We start from the raw sequence: 19,508 nt of genomic DNA, 5'->3' as shown, positions 1-19,508 counted from the left end.
TGATAAAACTGTTCACTTAGCTTATCTTAACTAGTTTCTCTCCTTCGATCACTTATCCCCAAGTTAAAATTAAAACTTTGCTATAGGCTTGTTTTTACACATTAAAAGATTAAGCACAAACAATATGGAAGCTACTTCTACCTAACTTTGACCTGCTGAAAAATTGTCAGAACCCAGCAGCAAATTTGAAATAATACACAGTTGGTCCTTTAGGTAAGGAAACACTCCAAGTATGTGTGCAAGTATACCAGGAAGATTGTCCTAGTTTTAAAGACAGGGAAACCTATGTGAATTTAAAGTAGGTACAGTAGTTTATGGACAGTGAATTATCACAGTGATCTGTCATGAGCAGCCTGGTTGGGTTCTGTATTATTTAAACAAAAAAAGGAAAATGAGCAATAAAGAAATAAATTCTCCTTACGCCAAAGTCATGTTGTTAGCAGGCTCCAGGCACACCTCAATGACTGTTGTGCCCTCAATGTCTACCTCCTTACAAGGTGTTGTATTGCGGCCAGTCACTCTGCAGGCCTGGTAAAAGCCATGGGGCTTTATACGGCCGGAGTCGCTACCCACAAAAATCTGCAGCACCACAGTCTCACTTACACCTTCCAGCTGGGGACAAGAAAAAAAAGGAAATAGATTAGCAACATGATTAGCAAATTAGTTGTGAAGACAAGACTTAAACCTGTTTGTCTAAAAAAAAAAAAAAAAAAAAAAAAAAAAAAAACTGAACAAAAACAAAGCATCCCCCGTGGGCATACTGTAAGGGGACTGACATCTCTGATCAAACTGATAGTATATATTAAGTAAAATGGGTTAGAATGATGTGGCAGTGAAACAGTTCATTTTTCCTGGACAAAACCTTAATGAAACTTGACAGAAAAAAGTGTGCAATTCAATCCCAAGGGTTGAAGTTTTGGTCTTGTTCACGAGCAGTCAAGTCAGAAGGTGAACCTCCTCTTGCTTACTTACTTTAATGGTGGGAAAGCCTTGCTGTGTTCGGTCCTTGACAGAACCCCGACTGCCCTCAGTGAGGTATCTCGCCCTGTGCTGCGTCTCTGGCTGCACTACAATCTTCAGCTCTTTGCCCTCACTTTTACTGGGATACTGGCCAGACAGGGTGGGACCCTTCTGTGCTGACGACTGTGTCCCCTCTGCAGGGCTATAAAACAAACACAGAAATAAGCACTTATATTTATAGGAAACAACAATATAAAACATCCCTCAATGCAAGCATCCCTCATTCTTTTACAGGATCACGGGATAGATAACCCTTAGACATTTTTTATATTATCATAATTTATTAATGCAAAGCAGGCACATAATTCAATGCACTTAATGTTTAGATCCACCCTGGAGTTCTAAAATAAACAAAATGGTAAAGCTTTTTTATCCTTTTGTAGCTATCAGGGTTTAAGTATAGGTTAACCAAAGAAACCAACAACTATTATTCAATTTAACAATAAACATAATGCATATATACCTTTAAAAATCTCTATTCACTGTATAAAAAGCATTCAGTTTTTTTTTTTTTTTTCCTGCTTCCTAGCCCTCCACCTATGCCAAAATATAACTTGGAAGGAAGTCAAGCATAAATGTATTTCAAACAACTTCATTACTACTGACAAAGAGGAGTGCTTTGTTTTTGAGAACATTTTAAAATGTTTATGAAGTTACTCCATTCATATTCTGCTCTTCTCTTCAGTAATTCATTTGTTTTGGATCGACTTTTCACAAGTACAACACATGGCCTTTTAATACTGCATCTCTAACACGTATGGTACCACAGCAGTTTGGGTTTTACAGCTAGTTATAGATCTGGTTAATTCAGCCTGCAGTATGCCAACAAAGTACGTCACTGCTAGAGACCAATGTGGACAGATAAATACACCATGGCCGTTTAGATGGACAGTGACTGTTTTGTATGGGGTAAAGCTCTGGTAGTTAACCAACTTGTTCCAGATGACCACACATCTGTTTGGCTGGCCTCAGAGAAGATAAGAAGAAAGAGTATGTGAAAAAAATAAAAATAATAAATTAATAAATTAATGAAAAAAAAAAAAGAAGAGGAGGCAGTACGCACCCTCCCTTGGAGCAAGTCTTGCTGTCAGATCCCAGCTGTGAGAGAACAAAGTGAGGTCCCTTTGCGCTGTCTGCATCAAACACATCCAGGCTGGCCCCGTTCACTGTAATGGGCTTCGGGCCGGGCCGCTGCCGTGGCGTACGTTTCCGAGACTTGCGTGGAACCTCTGTGTTGTCATTGTAGGAGCTGGAGCTCACAATGCTGAAGTTGGAGGCCGAGTCTTCCATCCAAATGCTGTTGCTCAGTTCCGAGTCGGGACAACCATCATCCTGGCATGACATCCGGCTGTTATCCAGCAGGTCCTCAGGGGGCGGGGAGATATTCAGGACCGTCCGCCTCTTGGAGGGAGTCGTCTGATGCTGCTGGGCTCCTCCTCCGCCACTGCCGCCACCACCACCACCACCACCAGTCAGTGTCTCTACACAGTGGACCTCAGTCATCCCTTGGCTACTTACCCCCTCGCTCGGAGAGCATTTGTCAACTCGAAGAGCTGTGCGATCAGTGACTGAGGTAGAGGAGTGTATGGTGGGGCTAGAAGATGCGGTAAAAGAACTGCGAGGACCACCCATGGAGATAGAAGAGGTGGAAGTGGCATCTGCAGTGTGCACAATTTTAGAATAAATAAAGGCATTTCCACTTACACTGGCTAGCAGTCCCATTCAAGCAGCAAAATGTGTGCATTTTTTTTTCTTTTCGTTTTTGGTATTTGAAACTAAAATAATATCGTTTTTGTTTAGGTTTTTTTTTGCATCATAAACTTGATTTTAAATATGTTCATTTAATTATAAAAAATACATTAAATATTGCTGGATTTAAGTAAATGAAGCAAACAATAATATTTTGTATGTAATGCCTTTTGTTTTAATTTAATTAGAAAACTGTTGATTTATAGTGTCAAATATTTTATCTTATAGGATTTAGCAATATTTTTTTGTTTTTAAATTGAGATGTAAAGTATTTAACAAACAAAAAAAATTCGAAAAAATAAAAACGAAAAATTACATTAAATGAGCCAACCAAATGGGGGGAAAAAAAATTCTGTTAAATCAAAATGATGCTTGCCAATTAGATTTTCTCTGGTTAAAAAAAATTGTTGGGACTGAGCATAGCCACATAAACAAAATAGACAAGTTTCTGACCTATGAAGCAGAGAACTGCAGATCATTTTATATGCAGACACTCCCTGCTTCAGAGGGAATTTCCTGGAACAAAAACAAGACAACGAATGAGCAACAAATGCTGATCATTCAAGATTCATGTTTTTGAAAATAAAATAATTGAACAAAAAAAACTGAAGAGAAGTGTATTTTAATCAATTACAGGTTGGTTCAAAGGTCACCAGGGAGAAGGGGGAGTAGGCACCATAGAGCAATGAAACCTGAAGACGACAATATGGTTGACACTTATCTAGGTCTTTATAGGAAAGTGTGCTTTGCATATTTCTTTGTGAAAGGAAAATGTACATTTTTTAAATCAGGAAGGACACAAAAAATCTCATTACCATATTTTCCTTCCCAAAAACTTGGAATAAAGACTTGATAAATACAGCCCTTGCTAATAAGGGGCCTTGCCTTATCCATGAAGTTAAGCTTGCAATTCTTGTGGATTTGCTGCATGGGATACTTTGTAAGGATGCATGATGGAAACCCTGGTCATTTTGAGCACCTATAGACATGCTAGGACAGTGCACCCAATGTGCGAACCATATGACCCTCTTCCCCCAATAGGCTTCACTAATGCTACATGAATGCAAAGTTTCATTGCTCTATGGCACAAGTTATCCCACCCATTACATCCATCAACAGCTCAAGTGACTTCTGAACCACCCTAAAATGTGAAAATGGAACCAATATCCCAAATTGTACAAATGTGTTTCTTTAAATGTGCCACACTGATGGCATCAAATAAAGTTTACAATATTTCGAAAGCATTCCATTATTAATTTGAATTTGTTAGTTGTCAGAAAGCGAGCAGATTTTTTGTTGTTGGCATCCCAAGCAAGGCAGTGTCTGCATCAAAACTTCAGCTCCCTCAGTCTTAGGGAATACGTTATGAGAAAATAAGGTGCTAAACATTTAACATTCAAACATTCAGAACAATAATTAAATATTGTGTAGGTAAACTCATGAAAGTATGTTGGAGTAACTATGCTAATTAAAGGTAAAACCTGTAATAAGTACAGTCGTAGTCTGAAACCTTCAATAAAATGTTACTTATTTTAACTGGTATGTGCTTATTAACAGTCCTGTTTCATACATATCTTATAATCCTTCCTAAAACAAATTAACTACTTTCTTCAAAACTATGGTGTTGGAACTAAAATGAAGCAAGTGTAACATAAAATGCTAGTTTAAAGGTTAGTATCCTGGATTTAGCAGGGTGTCTTAATTCTGTAACACAGTAGTTAAATTAATGTCTGTAGTTTGATCTGAAAGCAGTGTTGTCTTTGAAGCTACTATTACAATTTTCAAAAGGTTTTCTCCAAGTAACAAGAATAATCAATTCCATCAACACACAACACTGTAACATTGTATTTTAGAAGCATTGCCACTAATCTGCAGCACAGTGGTTTGCAGCTCTTGAGAGAAACAAATCTAACAGTTTAAAGTAAAGCATATTAGCGATAAATCCCAGTATGATCACAAGAACGATTAAGTAGTAATATACAGTAATACAGAATAACTAAGTCTAAAGCCAGGAAGAAGGGCCGAATAGTATCCAAAGCAAAGGTAATTTCAGGTCGCTCCAATATGAGTTTTGCTGGGGGTGTCGGAGTTAGTCAAAGTAAAGAGAGAGGCACCAAACAGCCTTTCCACAGCCACACTGAGTTTGCTGTTTTGGTTTGATTACTTTCCTCCACCTACAGAAGCCCATTGTCTAAAACAGGATTTTGTCTTCACCCCCCCAAATTTTATTTTTAATTTGTTGTTATTTTAAACATGAACTGAAGTGGTTAATTTAAAAATCTAGGTGCTGGAAAATCATTGAATGAAAGCACAGCAGACACTTCAAAAGCAGCTGTTCTTTTTTTAGGTTACAGCAACGAAAATAAACAGAGGAACAAACAGACCTACAAGTAGCCTACTAAATCACTGAAATTAAGAGCTTTTAATAGGTGGTCCCCAAGTGGCTCACCTGGTAAAAGCACAGCCGTGTGGTGTGCTGGGCGTGTCTCCCAACAAGTCTGGTTTAGCGAGGGACTACTGTATTCAACTGTTATACTTCAAATGCAAATGAACTGCATAATGGACATTATTTACTAAAAACAGACAACTACAGTCATGATATTTGTTTATTTGACTAACTATGTCGCTGCTTTACTAAAAAAAAGAGAGAGAGAGAGAGAGAGAGAGAGAGAGAGAGAGAGAGAGAACAAGAAAAAACTACAAGTGGCTGCAAAACACTTTTGTAATATATAAACGGTTGACTATAGGCATATTGTTCATTTCATTTTTGATGTCTTTCTGATGAGGTTCAGAGCTGGGAGGCAATATCTTACATTACTTTCTCATTTTAAATAACTGAATCATTTAAAACCTAAAAAGGAGGAAGATATAAATCTATATTAAAAACAATAAATAAAAACTTAAAATACAAGTCTAAAAGTTAGAGCGACCTATACCCTGGGAGAGATTTGATGGGTTAAGTGTCTCTGCCACTAAATGTCTTCACTACTGACAGATACAGACAGTGTCACATCACCCACCACGATGCCTGTCACTGAAAGGTGGAGCTAGGATGCAAGTTAAGTGTATTAATAGCAAAAAACAACTAGCACTCCAGCAAATAAAACAATTGAGTTACTTTGTTTGTTTGCAGAAAACAAGGTTACATTTGTCAAGATTGAAAGAAAACAAATGTAATTAAACTAATTTAGAATATTGTGATATAAAACACACTTTAAAAATAAAAGACAAATCAAGTACTTTATAATTCCAATCAATTACTTTTAATGTATAATATGTATACATGTTGTCAAAAAGCAGTGCAATAACATTTGCAATGAAAAATGATTAGATTTGGACCTCTCAAGACAGGTATTCACTTGGAACTCATGCAACAAACCTTTCTTGGTAGAACTAAAAGTCTGATCCCTCCAGGCACCCCTACCTGAAACCAGCCAATCCCGTTCCTGCAAAAAGTGTTGGAGAGACGGCTGCATCGGGAGACATGATTTGCATTCACCCTGACTAACGTACCGACCACGTCAGTCAAGAGAAGCTTCCGTCGCACACAGCAACTCGATCCTGCTCACAAACCATGCGTTCCCAAGAGGGAGTCCATGAACAGACTCACTCCTGCATCTCCGAGGGGGGGGGGGGGGTGCACACCAGCAATCTCACTTGCAATCTGCACAGTGAAATTACCAGTCCAACTTGCTGCTTCATGAGAAACCCATATGGACTGGCCCTCTTCATTGGGAACAATACCAGCTCACATATAAAGTCTCACTCTGGACTGCTGGGGAAACTGTCATACTATATATTTAATTATTTGTACTGAAAAGGTAAAGATAAGAGTTAAAAAGTGATATTGATTCACTCCAAGATCAAAACAAAGACCTTTTTAAAAAAGCAATAATAGCAATGCAATACGCAGTATAAAAGACATACACAATGAATTTGGACATTTCAAAATACCTTTACTGAAGTATTACTACAAAGAAAGTTTAATGAAGTGACAAGAATGTAATGAGGAATATTTAACTTAGATTCTTCAAAACAGAGATCTTTAAAACTTTGATATAATGTGCAGTATGTATTTGAAACAAATGTTAAAGCTGAATAACTCTAAGCGTAAACACAGAACAGTAAAATGAAGTGTAGCTATACATTAAAAGCATGAGCAAGAAAAGCTTTAAAGCATTACTAAATAGAGCAAGGACCATACAGGAGCCTTATATCAGAGATGGTGTTTGGGCAGAGATATAGGCTATAGTGTTGGTGCAGGAATAGGCAGCAGCTTGTGGTTAGGGAGTGGTCATATAAATGAGAGAGTGTGAATATTGTCTTTATATCAGGGACAGTGTTAGATTTAAGAGTTAAGAAATCTATTTATTTATTTATATATATAAATATATATGCTACACGCCATACTTGCTCTCTTTTCTAGCGCTAGTTCTAATAAGTCTGTATGTATGTATGTATGTATGTTTGTGTGTGTGTATAATATATATATATATATATATATATATATTATATATATATATATATATATATATACACACACACACACACACACACACATACATATACGCATACATACATACACACATACGCATTCACACAACAGAGACACAAAACAAGGGTGTAGGAGTATATGGCAGACTTAATAATACTAGCGCTAGAGAAGAGAGCAAGTGTGGCATGTAGCATAGCCTTTATGTCTGAAAAAATGTGAAAGCAGATCGTCTTAGACTGAGAGTAGAGTGGATAAGAATCAAATAGCTTAACAGTCCAGAAGCTAAATGGTATCTTGTTCAACAACTGAAAAAGTGATACCATTCTCAATTAACTGAAGCAGCAAGTTTCAGACCAGTAATGACTCAAGTACGGGTGCAATGTGCACCCTAGGGGTTCCAACTTAGTCATTGTTACCACCCCCCACCCTCATCCAAAACTATCAAAAATGACCCAGCTAAAATTAAATAAGGCTTCCTGTTTATAGAATATATTTCGCCAACCAACTTTCACAACATAAAAACTCAGCTGGGATAGCAACTACAAAGAAAACGTATCCAATTCAAGGGCTTTTATAAAAGAAGAAAGAAATCAGCCAATAAGAGGCAAGGCCAATTTGTAGAATACCTACAGTCCCGACAAATTCATTTAAACTTAAAAATACTTCACCTTCCATCTGCTGCAGCCAGTACGTCCCGCCTCCTCAGAGGGATGCAATTGGCTGCAGTTAGGTATTGATGTCCAAAGGCAACAGACTTCTCGTTCTACTGAAACTCCCTCTAAACCTGGGCACTTTAATACGGGGCAAAGTAAAAAACTAAGTGAATTGCATTTTTAAAAAATGTAATAGAAGAAGAAACAAGTGTGAATTTGATAGTCTGTTTGTGTGTTTTTGAAAAACAAAACATATTAAAATCAAGTTCAAATTTACTTAATAAAATGTGACATTACATGTATGACTGCAAGGCATATTGTAATGGCTGGATTAAAAAGCATCAGATTAATTAATATGAAGTTTTGCAATGACCCATCTTAAAACTTTCCCAACAGTATGGCCAAGTGCCACCAAGGTTTGGACCAATTGTATTAAAGATTTTCAAGGACTGTGCTCTGATTAAGCAGTCCCCCAGGTCCTATTTGACAGCATTGTTTTAATGCTATAGTGAGCTTTTCAAATTAAAAAAACCTAAACTGTTTATGATTGGATAGTTGGTAAACAGGATTCCCGAGCTTCACATTTCTACAGAGCAGGCCTGCAAGCTTCCAGTAAACATATACAACCTAGCAGTACATGGTTTCCTTAGACTCCAACTGCAAGGCACAGTGTTCTCACCAGGATATATACAAGCTGGGAGCAATCAAGTCCTACTACAGTAAGCCTCATGAAAGGAGACTATGGAGAGGGACAATTGCAATGTTTATTTAAAAACCGGGGACTGGAGGTAGGGGCAAAAAAGGGGTGTCCAATAGTTCAAAACATTATCAATTCCCCAAAAAATAAAAAGAAAGAAAGAAAGAAAAGGAATCAGCGCTATGGGACCCTGATGAGAACACTGATAGTAAACTACTGATGTAATCTGCCTTTGGTACCTGAACAAGTTTTCAAATCTGCATTCGGCAGAATAACCAATTTTCAAGAATTAAGAGGCATCCTCTGGGCTGGAATTAGGTACAGAACTATTAAACACAAAAGACCAAAAATGTGGACAGGTGCTGTATAATCTGCAACAAAAATACAAGGCAATCAGAAAGTAAGTATCACATCAATGTATGGTGCGTTGATGTGGTAAACTTAGTTTCTAGTCACCCTGTACATTTGATGTTTTTGTCTTAAAATACCATAAGTCTTAAAAGAAAGTTTATATAGTCAAACCTCCTTAATACAAACTTAGCAGGAACCACATTAAAATAGTTTTACTACCCAAACTAGTATAGTGGGGGGTTCCCCAAATAATAAATCACATTGTCAAACACATTGCTCATCTAAACCACAGTTCCTACCAAGGAGGATTCACTGTTTAAAAAAATAAATAAATAAAAAAAACACACACAACACACACACCACCACCAGATACAAAACTGTTAAATTAACAGAACTGATAGCAAAGTAGAAATAAAGGCTTTTATTGGCTGGTTTTGTCCAGTTCATATTTACAGAGTAGAATGCTGGAAGATGACAGCTGAAATGTAAACTTGCTTTTTTTTGCCATCAGCAGTTTGTGATTGAAATTCCTTTTTTAAAATACTTTGCTAGTGGTTCTGCTGTCAGGTACAGCCAAGTTCTGATGTCTATCCTTGCAGGTAGCCTAAAGAAGGGTGTGGTCCTGTACATAGGCCTAGGACCATTGCAAGCACTGCTTACATATACCAGAGAGAATGAAACAAGTGCATACCTGCTGCAAGGGGAGCCAGGGGAGGCGGGCTAGCCTCTCCACCACTCTTCTGGCTCATTGTTACTAGACTGCACTCAGTTGAGGACGTCAGCTGCAGCTCCTTTGGGAGAAGGTCATAGACTGACTCTGGAAGGAAACATAGTGAATGCAGTTTAAATACAGATTACAAGAGCCTAGAATAACTGAAACCTCAACATGTAATGCTCCATGATCTAACAACACACCGATGTGCCAAGGACTCATCACTGTTAAAGATCCACCTCCCCAGATGGCAGCAAGTTATTTTAGGGAACCAAGAGCACAATGCCCTCTAGCCAAGTTTGGTATGCTGAACACTCCACAGAGTTGGAGCGCTGATATTCACGAGTCAACACGAGAGCAATCAGGGTAGCTTCACTCTTTATACAATGTGCAGGTTTTCATTTCAGTAAATCACAGGCATTCAACTTCTTTTAATACTACATTTTACAGGAACATAAGAATCTAAGATTTCATAAAACACATACATAAAAAAAAACAAGTCAGACAGAAAAGAAAAAACACATTTCTAAAATCACCTTTCCTGGATATGATAGGTCAAGATTTTACTCTGGGGTTCGCAGGTTTTTTTTTGTTTTTTTTTACAAGCCAAATACAAACAAGAGTCTACAAGTGTGAGAGAGGTGGTTATTGTGTATAGTGTAGTGTGCACCACTTACCCATAATGCCATTGTTTGGAATGCTAGCTTTGGTTTTAACATTAAAAAACAGTCCAGTGCCAATTGTCTGCATGAAAGATGACAGTCATCATGTTTATAATTATTGCTCACTTTCTACTGAATGAAATAACTTTCCAGTGCATCTGGTTAACCACTGGCTTTCTTTTGAAATGTGGGTGTCCCTTAAGCATCTCCCCTCCACCTTACTAACAATTGGAAAGTTTCCATAACAATAAATACACTTTCTGTACAGTTTAGTACAGCATGTCATAGAACTGTCATACAACTTATGATATACACAGACCAACTATGGCTAGAGCCCAAAAACAAAACAAGCAGTAAATGAATGCACAGCAGTAATATAAAATTAGAACCAACAGTAAAAAAGTTTATAATCACGTCCAGCATCCATGTAATAATGCAAGTGTGACATACAGGCAGGATATCCTAAGTTGAATTGGCTTCTCTACCACTGAGAAACTGCCTACAATATATCCAAATTCTCGATTTGGATACTCAAAGTACAGTAATGTGCCAATTTCGTCTTCATTAAACAAGCATATAGTATTATAAAGTTAATATTGCAGTTACAGTACAACTTAACACCACACTCCATCCATTAAATCTTCATCCACATGTTTTAAATCCACTTTTTCAGGAAAAAATTGGGTGTCAATCTTCAATCTATACTGACACCAATCCAGTTTACAGACTCCTTTAAAATTATCCTCACCCTGTATAGTGTTTTATGTTATAATTTGGTGTACTGTAAAAGGTAGCACTTTCTAAACCTTTTGTAGATTGAACTTTGAGATACAGTAAGTAATGTACAGGTCTGTAACAGAAAACAAAATAATAAACCCGACACTTTGCATTCCAGACACCTTCTCACTCCCCCTCCCCTGCTATCTGCACATGCACGTAAATGTGAACACAGGCCCATCTAATGAGCAGACTGGCAACTGCAGACCAAGATACGAAAACTATTGAATATCTTTCAATTGCAATTATCTTATTTTTGAGTTAAATGTGGTAACATGCCAATATGTCAACATCTTTCAAAGAGCACCAAGCAAAATACTATTTTCAATGAGATTGTGTATCCAAGTGAATGCATGGAGGATCAAAGTATTCTTATACCATTAGCTTATTATGCTAAATATTTTTTTTTTTCTATTTTGAGCAGCATCCAGTTTTTGGTCACTTGAACACTGAAAACCTAACAAGGTCAGGCTCCGATTCCACTTACCCGTCACCGTCATCCAACAGTAGTGCTGTATGCACCGTAGCAAGGCAAACTGACCAATGACTGTCAATGTCATTCAGTTGCTGTATTTCAAACTCTTATTTTTTTATCATCATTGGAAGAGCATACTATACTAATGAAAAAAGAAATGAAGACAGGACACTAAAAATCCATAGTAGCTTTTTTTTTTGTTTGTTTTAAAAAAAAACAGCCCCAGAGCCAAAGACTAGAACTTTTACCCGCCGAGTCACCCGCTGAGCAGAGTGGAAAAAAGGCCAAGATTAACAACAATTAACTCCTGTAGATTAAGCTGTTAAAATATGTATGTTGTATTATGTTCCATGTATTGTTGTTACACTGCAATTATCAATGTGGTTATGTGCAACAATGCAAGTACTTGTCATGAGTGCGTTTTAACATTATTTTAGTTGCTGTAACGTAGGTAGTTTTTGTTATTGCCTTTGACGTACATACATGCCAACAGTCCCTATATAGTCGGGACAGTCCTGATGTCCTTGCAACTGTCCCGCGTCCCGATATTTACTCATAGAAAAAAATGCATTTATTCTGCACAGTAGTTGGTGAAAGCCACACACTGTGCTTGTGTTCTTCGTGCAGTTGACACATCTGCTGATCACTAACTTATACAAAGGTAAGAACACCTCATTATGTCTATTTTTACTATCATGATGGTCGTGTGGTGTTGAGTTGGGGGATATGTCTATTGTATGATAATATACATGATCAGAGTCCAGCTGAACAGTTTCCAAATGTTGGCAAGTGTGACTGTATCCATAAAAAATAACCGCACTTATCCTGCATGATGGCAGATTTGGCAAATGTGTGATTCCTAAATATTTTTTAGCAGTTGATTCAGGATAACACATAAGTAACAATGATTCTCTTAACTATTTAAATTGCATACTACAGATGTATAAAGGCTTGCCATGATGTTTTGTTGTTTGTCTATTTTACCCCCCCCCCCCCCCCCCCCGGAAATTTGACAAATCGCACGCTGGTTACAGCAGACCTAAAATGATTCTATGTTGCTACACAGACTGCACAATCTTAAGTTACCACCATTTCTAATACAAAACCCCAAATATCTGAGGTAGTAAGATGGCTTGTTAACAAGGTTCTTTAGTGCATTCTTGTCACAAAAGCACCAAAGAAAGGAAGTCTCTTCTTTAAAGAAATTCAACATCTGATGCTAGTTAGATTAAATTGCTTAACAGAACTCTCCCCAGAGTTTTAAACCTCATATTGTACCTGCAGCAGTCTCTCTCAACACAAACATCTTTATAGATATATAAAAAAAACACAAGACTGAGTCTTTTTATTGTGTGACTACATAAAGGTTATCTGATCCCATTCCACTACAAGCAATTCAGTGTTCAATGAATTTTTAATGAGAATATAACCCAAAATAATTAAATCCCAGACTCCTTAGAAGAACAAACACAGTACTGGAAAACAAACGTTGGAAGTGCTGAATGGTTTTTAAACGTCCAAATAAGAGGTAGAACCATAACCGGTCATTATTTTGGCAATTCAGCTTTGCAATGTATTTATTACACTGCCAGAGAAGGATTTTCAAATTCTGTATTATTTTATAATAAAAGATCAAAAGGAACCTCTGAAGGCTGAGCAGATCCAAGAAAAAGACTGAAAGCAAACAATTTTCAAAGCTCCCCTCCCAACCATTCTTGTTTCAAGAAGTAGATGAGATTGGTATGTGCACATACTGGTCATTGGGCTAGATAATGATTTAAAAATGAATGTTGCCTCTCTATCAAAATCCATTTTGTACTTACTGATGTAATTCAGAAGAAGAAAAAAATCAGAATCCTTAGGCCAGGCTCTTTAAAAGGGTCCCGACCACCTTCAAATCAACAAAGGACAGATATTGTGCCTACATGTATGATAACTCTATAATACATTTAAATGGTGATGGTAGGGTGACAGAGCCAGATTTAAGCTGACTTCTATACTTTTAGTGGGGAGGTCGATTTGGAGTATCAAGATTACAAATGATATTCCATAAACCCACAGCCCCTTCTAAACATTTCATTTAATTGTGAAGGGGTTGTTTCTTGATTAAAATAAATCAGTTAACAGTAAAGCAGGCATCACGGTGCAATAACTGTCAGTTATCACTGCCAAAACTGCCAGGAATGTGAAATTGTAGGAACCCCGTAGGCAGACAGGATATGGACTTGGACAAGTCATTTATCCTCCATGTTAGCATGGTAGGCCCAGATAGCTGAAAAACTAATCATGTTCCTGAATGGGATAACTGGAATCCCAATAACAAGATTACAAATTGTGTCCAGCAGTCGAGATTTAATAAATGTGCAAATTGCAGAATAGTTATTTTTTTAATTACTTGTGCTTAACCTACTTCATTACTTGTGGACACTATTCCGACAGCACACTTTAAACAGTACCAAAATAATATCCCTAGCAATACCCTTACATTTACAGTTATGTTGAATGACTTAACAAAATTCAGAGGACCAGGTTAAAAAAAAAATCACAAGCCAGAATGTTCAATAAATCCAACAATAGTAAAACTACTGTTGGATTTATCCAATGCTAGATTTCAAAATTATATCTGCCAATCTTTGAACTAACAAAGTTAAATTCGTAAGGATGCGCAAAGTGAATAAAATGTTTTTCACTACCACCTGAAATCGATTGAATTTCTAACTTTGTGATTACTACAGCAGGTCCAAATACTGTAGGTGCTTGGCATTTTTGACTCTGCTTATCTTTACAAGGTAAACTAAACAGTGTTTTCTTCAATTTACATCAGTAAAGAAATAAAACACAAACACTGATTTAATGTACACAAAAAGCACAAATACACACAAAGCTAAATACAGTGCACATTTCTAGTGTGGTTACAAACTAAAGTTAATTCCTAGATTAAAGCTAAAGGCAAGCTGTTGATATTTTGCATTGGACATCTAGCCTTGTTATGGGGTTAAATGTTTTCTTTACGTACAACAGTCTTTTATAGAAACTGGGAACATGGGAGTTTGTGAACCTAAAGATTGCTCACATCAGACCAAATGGTTTTGGACATGAGGTAAAATGGATATGAAAAAGATCTGAAAATCGGTATAGGTTGAAACAGTTCTTTCTACAGGATAACACCTGAAACAGAACTTTGAGATAATTATAGAATTCAAGCTGTGTAACAAATAAAAAGTCACTATGTTACAGCACGTGGTCTGTATCACCGATATGGCCAGAGGTTAAAGTGAAATAATTAATATTTACTGGACAACACCTGTAACTGAACTAGTGGTCTACTAAAGAATAATACAATAACTCAAAGTCTATTGTCTACAAAGCAGAAACTTATGGGAACCATATTAAGGCAGAGACTTAGACACTTTGATGACAGCATCTTTACAAAATAATAATAATATAATATCTTGATTTTTATATAGAGGACCACCATCACAAAGCGCTTTAGCTGCGAGTCATTTACAATAGGACATTGACTTAACATCTCATCCGCAGGATGGAGCACAAGGAGGTTAAGTGACTTGCTCAGGGTCACACAGTGAGTCAGTCAGTGGCAGAGGTGACCTTCTGGTTACAAGCCCTGGACTTTAACCACTGGACCACACTGCCTTAAAACAGGATTTGTTTGCGGCAACTTAATTTCGCTAATGGCCCTCAAGGTACATTTTTGTGGCAACAAATGTTTGCACTTTTCACAGTACATTAAATTCTCCAGATTTTTAATAAACATGAAATTGGTGCTCGTAAAATGTTCTTGTTTCACAGCAACTGCCACAGAAGGGTTCATTCTTCTTGAACCCATAACGAAACTTGACCAAGACAAATCACAAAATAATGCTGTGTACAGAATGTAAAACCATTTTCTCAAAGCATTCTTTATCCGTCTTTATAGTTTAAAAGATATTAGCCGTTGTAGGTGCAGAAGTGGATTTGCAAAATCATACAAGCTCCCCAGTGTTAGACATTTTTAAAAGTCCTCTTAAAAAGCGGTTCTTGTTTGGGGAATGCACAATACAGAAATCGTGGTTCTTAAACATCATATTTTGCTCTTCATGCGAAGAGTTAAACTACCTGGGCTTCTGCCTATAGTACCTTCATGCATTCCTTGTGGTAAACACTGTTTTTGATTTAAATGTAATGAATTGAGTGGGCCACTACAGCTTACAGATCACCTTTAACATTCTGAGTATGCAGTGCCTGGCAGAAAGCCATCAAGCTGACAAACATTACCAGTGTAAGGGAAAGTCAATTTTCAGCCTGCGCACATACCAGTGGTTTAAAAGCTGGAGCCTATTGGGAGAAAGGAGGGGGGTGGCGGGGGTTGCTGTATACTTCATTACTTTGAAAAATGCTTTTAATTGTAACCTTGTTTACTATGACTGCCATTATGTGTTCTCTATTCAGTGTAATCTGTTCTAAAAACTACAATTACTTGTTTTGAAGTTCAGTTACAGATCTTATTCATCCATTTTAGATTTCAGTACATTTTATGAGTTAAATTTTAAATTGAGTCATTCCTTGTTAAAAGTTGTGGTTCATTCTCCACATATTGATTAAATCACTATTAGAAAAGCAAACATTTCCTTTAAACTAACTGGTCAATATGAGGTCCTTAATCTCTGGTAAAAGGACCTTAAAGGTTATCTTTCAAACTGTTTCATTTCTGTTGCAAATCATGTAAATACAGTATTCATTTCTGTAATTTAACTTTTTCTACTTGAAAGAAAATCTCCTTTCTAGAACACACCCTGTGAATGTTGTCTTTCAAATACTAGCCTCTCTAAAATTAGTACAGCAAATAAAAGCTTTAAAAAAAAAAAGAAGAAAGAACGTGTTTGCTGTCAGCAGAAATACTGAGTAACTCCCTTTTAATATTGTAAAGGCTTCATAATTAACCATTTAAATTGGGATAATGAAGCCTGAAGGCTACCAGAACACACACTGAATTCTGAGCAAACCGCATTTACTCATGGAATATTGAGGAAAATGTTTGTGGTCATTAACAACTAAAACTAGTGCGTCATAAAAATCACGAAAAAAACCCAAAACAGACTTGAAATGCTAATTTTAACACAGCAATTTTGTAAAAGTAATAGAACCCTCATAAGAGAGCTTTGCTGTCTGGTAAGGCCCTTCTCATTATGATAAATACCCTTGCTTTCAGTTCAGGACATTCAACTGCATGAGGCGGCCATTACCAAGCCCTCGTCTTCTGGTGTTATTGTTTATTTGTAACCACAAGAAACCTAGCATTTGAACCACAAGCAATCTAGCATTTGAATCAAGACACATCCCAACATACTGCTACTCAGGCATTAACATTTTTTATTTAATTCTTATATTTCCCACCCCCCCAACTAGCCAAATAACCTACAATTTCAAAATATTACATTTGTCACCTGTATTTAGTTTGTTCGGTATAATTCTTTAATATATATTTTTAATACCTAAACCAATATTTGCCATGCTTATTAACCAAATCTAGCACTGATATTATGAAAGAAAACATCCCATTGTTGCACACATGCAACACTGAAATACTCCCCTCCTGCTACTGCTGGAATTAAGCATGAAAAATAATGATCTAAGCAGAAACAACAGAAAATTATTTCAAACACAAACTCAGGAAATCAAGCAAGTAAGAAGTTAAAAATGCACTGTAGACGGTTCGAGTTCAGGCTATTCCACAGCCCACCGTGGACGGGAGCTCCCAGGGGGCGGCGCGCAATTGGCCGAGCGTCGTCCGGGGGGAGGGAGGGTTAGGTCTGCCAGGTTGTCCTCGGCTCACCACGCACCAGCGACCCCTGTAGTCTGGCCGGGCGCCTGCAGGCTTGCCTGTAAGCTGCCCAGAGCTGCGTTATCCTTCGACGCTGTAGCTCTGAGGCGGATGCACGGCGAGTCTGCAGAGTGTAAAGAAGCGGGCGGCTGACGGCACACGCTTCAGAGGACAGCGTGTGTTCATCTTCGCCCCTCCAGAGTCAGCGCAGGAGTGGTAGCGGTGAGCTGAGCCTAAAAATAATTGGGCATTTCAAATTGGGGAGAAAATAATAAAAAACTAATTGGCAACAACTAAATTAATTAATAAATAAATAAATAAATAAATAAATGCACTGTAGATGATTTAATGTTTTGAAATAGAATGAGTCACAATGATGGAGGGTTCAAAACGGAAACCGGTAGCACTGTACAGATCTTGACTGAATCCTTTTATTTTATGTGCAATACTTGTGTGATCTTTCAAAAGTGAACAAATGTTTTGCAAGAAATACAGCCTCTATCAAACCTCCTCTCCGCTACTTATAAATGTATCTATTTATAATATACAGCCAGAAGTAAATGCTCTACATTCAAATAGGCCTAATTAAATAGTTTTCTGAATACACATCCCTTGGATTTACAAGAATGAGTTCAATATAACTCTGGATTTTGCCATATCTGCTCTGGAGTTATTGTTAACTTTGGCCATAAGAATGTTGAAATAAGCCGATAAAGATTGTTTTTTTTAATTCTGAAAACTGATCAATTTGTTTTACCTTTGTATTCTTTAAAAGCAATCTAGCATTTTAAAAGTATTTGTGAGGGATTCAAACCGTATTTTAAACCCATGCTCTTATTACAACCAAGACCCCATGCTGTATAGCTTAACTCCCCTGCATTTGTCCAAACAACATTCACTGTAAACTACTACTGTAGGCATGATGAATTACATATTACACATTCTGGCAACTAGAAATTACAAGAGTGAATGACCCGATAGTTCAGCAAATATTATTATTATTATTATTATTATAAATTATAGTAGCATGGCAATGGAAATCAGAAGAATTTAAACTGTGGAACAACGCAATTATAAAACCGGAATTCCATTTACATACAGGAATTTGAGCTTCTGGGAAGCTACTATCTTAAACATCACATGACACCACTTATAGCCTAAACTAATTGTAAGTCACCCTGGATAAGGGCGTCTGCTAAGAAATAAATAAATAAATAAATAAATAAATAAATAACAGAAGGGTGAAGAATACTCTGTGCTTTCCTATTGGAGTCTACAGTATATCAAAACAGTTTGATCCAACAAAAACTTATTGCCAAGTTAAAGTATATCTATATGACTACATAGTTCATCCATTTTTTACTCCTTTTGACAGTCCAAGTTCTCAAATTTGTATGTATGTATTTTACTGTTAATCCCCATCTGGACAGTTAGAAAGTTGTCAATAATTTTAAAAATGAGGAACTTGTAATGTTTTATAGAAGTTACACCTGCCCAACACTACACCTCAAGGTAACATGAGCCACTGACAACCCAGATTTCTCATCTAAATATTTCATAGGGGTACTGTAGCAATTTCAGATGGCATATCTTTTGGGACCCAACAGAGCCAAGATGATGAATTCACAATTGTAACATACCAACTTCCCTAATTCTACATGAAATCAATCTGATAGTTTCTAGGACCAGGGAAAAAAAAAAAAAGTGTCCTCCTATCATTCTCATTATAGCAGTATAGGCCCCCACACATTACTCTTTTTCGACTACAAACCTTGATGCCAAAAGCAGATGAGCACAATACTAGTCACAGCCAATGAAATCTTAAAGCTGCTCTTAATATTTTAAAATATGTGAATGTACTGTAGCATGTTTAAAATGTAACATGTCAACCACATCCATGCCCTTCTTTCATATCATCTGCATTATTATGTGTAGTATGTCACGCTTGTACAGACATGGCCGCCCACCAATCTTTTGGGACAAAAATACTCTGTATTTCTGCCTTTATAAACCTACAATCTGGCTACCGTAGTTGTGTTGTACCCAGAAGTGCTTGCCTGGTTTGCCACTTTCTACGTACTGTAGTTACTTTTAAC

General features: G+C 37.0%; 1 protein-coding gene across 5 annotated transcripts in view; it reads right to left on the bottom strand.

Moving 5' to 3' along the window:
- The window catches only part of LOC117424492 (nuclear factor of activated T-cells 5), a 48,472-nt gene that overhangs the window by 16,371 nt on the left and 12,593 nt on the right, over window positions 1-19,508 (bottom strand). For 2 of the 5 annotated variants that reach the window (XM_058992668.1, XM_058992667.1), the window contains exons 2-5: window positions 9,657-9,782; window positions 2,084-2,678; window positions 973-1,162; window positions 422-612 (exon numbers count right to left, since the gene is read on the bottom strand). In XM_058992668.1, the coding sequence (XP_058848651.1) occupies window positions 422-612; window positions 973-1,162; window positions 2,084-2,678; window positions 9,657-9,782 (1,102 nt within the window). Of the gene's footprint in view, window positions 1-421; window positions 613-972; window positions 1,163-2,083; window positions 7,208-7,932; window positions 8,056-9,656; window positions 9,785-19,508 lie in introns of those variants that run through there. The other 3 variants (XM_058992670.1, XM_058992669.1, XM_058992671.1) reach the window with 3 other exon arrangements.

The sequence above is a fragment of the Acipenser ruthenus genome, chromosome 19 (assembly GCF_902713425.1).
Source record: "Acipenser ruthenus chromosome 19, fAciRut3.2 maternal haplotype, whole genome shotgun sequence".
Lineage (NCBI taxonomy): Eukaryota > Metazoa > Chordata > Actinopteri > Acipenseriformes > Acipenseridae > Acipenser > Acipenser ruthenus.
The sequence above is the reverse complement of the archived record's forward strand: the minus strand, read 5'-3'. Positions and strand labels throughout refer to the sequence as shown.